Source organism: Fomitiporia mediterranea, assembly GCF_000271605.1.
Source record: "Fomitiporia mediterranea MF3/22 unplaced genomic scaffold FOMMEscaffold_1383, whole genome shotgun sequence".
Lineage (NCBI taxonomy): Eukaryota > Fungi > Basidiomycota > Agaricomycetes > Hymenochaetales > Hymenochaetaceae > Fomitiporia > Fomitiporia mediterranea.
Genome location: NW_006761768.1, coordinates 591 through 2,023, shown reverse-complemented (window position 1 = coordinate 2,023; position 1,433 = coordinate 591). Strand labels below are relative to the sequence as shown.

Genomic DNA, 1,433 nt, shown 5'->3' with positions numbered 1-1,433 from the left:
TTTGTGTAATTTGTAAACATAAATAAGAGTTATTCTCCTTGGCAATATATAAAATGCATTACAATGGATCTCTAAAATTACAAGGTTAAATCACTCTTGTTAATTATGGCAAATATTATAATTGTTTATAAAGCTCTTAAATCATTTTAATATCTTAATAATAGTTATTTTCCCTTATATCTGTTTGTTATTGAAATAACAGTTTATAATTATGTTGAAACATTATATAAATACATTATAATCTACAACAATTAGGGGTGAGACAGGTTGTGAGATTGATTGGCTAAGAGTGTGGGCGTGAGCGTTGTCAGTGTGAGTAGGTAACTGGATTGAGGAGATGGATGCACTGCGATGGCGTGTAGCGAGTGTGAGTAGTGCACTGGGGTTGAGATCCGGAGTGTTGCCAAAGAGGTGCAGTGAACTGGACCGTTGACTGAGGGGTGTATTCCCGGGGCGTTCTGGCCTAAAGGGAGAGCTGCGCCTGTGAGACAGGTTTAGAGTGATTAGCAAGTGACAACAAGCAAGAAAAGATGGACGCACCGTGACGGCGTACAGCGAGTGTGAGTGGTACATGCAGATCGAGATCCGGAGCGTTGAACGAGCTGATTCGGACTGCAGACGAAATCGTGTCTGTGTGCGTGCGCTCTATTGTCTATATACGGCGTCCAATAGGAGGTACCGTGAACTGATCGTGGATTGTAAGAGCGTATCTCTGGGACGTTCCGGAACGAAGGGAGATGGCAAAGTGGAAGGCGTTGACGGACTCAACTTGGACACGTGTGAGGAGTGGCCGCTGCTTCCGTTATTCGAAATGGTGTCATGGACAGCACTAGGGATTGTAAATGCACGCAGCGTGGGTCCATCAAGGGTGTTTTCAGGCATGGAATGGTGGGTGTGGAAGGAGAGTGCGTGCAGGGGTCGGAGAGAGGATTGCCCCTTGGGAGTGGTCGTACATGGACATTGTCGCGAGCGTGTGCTCGTCGATTGCTGCTTGCACTGCAGAGCAGGAAGAATGCATGGAATTATCGAAGAAGTCGTTCAGCATTGATCAACAATGCGGATGCGTGAATGCGAATGCAAAAAGGAAGGCAAGCGTAAAACAAGAAGGACAACGGAGGAGAGGCAACGCAAGCGGCAGAGCAAGGAGTGGGAGGGATGGGAGGGATGAAAGACAAAAAGTTGGGAGGAGATGGATGAGCAACTATTGTGCAGGTTATTGTGAAGTGGACTGGCTGCTTACGCTTCATGTTGAAGGACGGTGTAGTCAGCTCGGTGGCATCATCGCACGATCTGAGGCTCAGCGCAGGCATCGCAACAGCAGATTGGAGAGACGAGTACAGTGATGTTTATTGCCTATGTTGTAGCAGGCAGAGTGCCCGCTGGTAGGACGCTTGCAAGCGGAGGACTTGATCAGAGAGAACAGAAGCGACGAC

The 1,433-nt window shown here is 47.4% G+C and overlaps 1 protein-coding gene across 1 annotated transcript; it reads right to left on the bottom strand.

The window, feature by feature from the left end:
* Positions 1 to 251: 251 nt before the first annotated feature.
* Positions 252 to 882, bottom strand: FOMMEDRAFT_164199 (uncharacterized protein; the record flags this gene model as incomplete). Its single annotated transcript, XM_007272403.1, has 3 exons — positions 252 to 481; positions 541 to 630; positions 687 to 882. 3 exons carry the CDS (start codon positions 880 to 882, stop codon positions 252 to 254), a joined length of 516 nt encoding a protein of 171 aa, XP_007272465.1.
* Between the last annotated feature and the right edge of the window lie 551 nt (positions 883 to 1,433).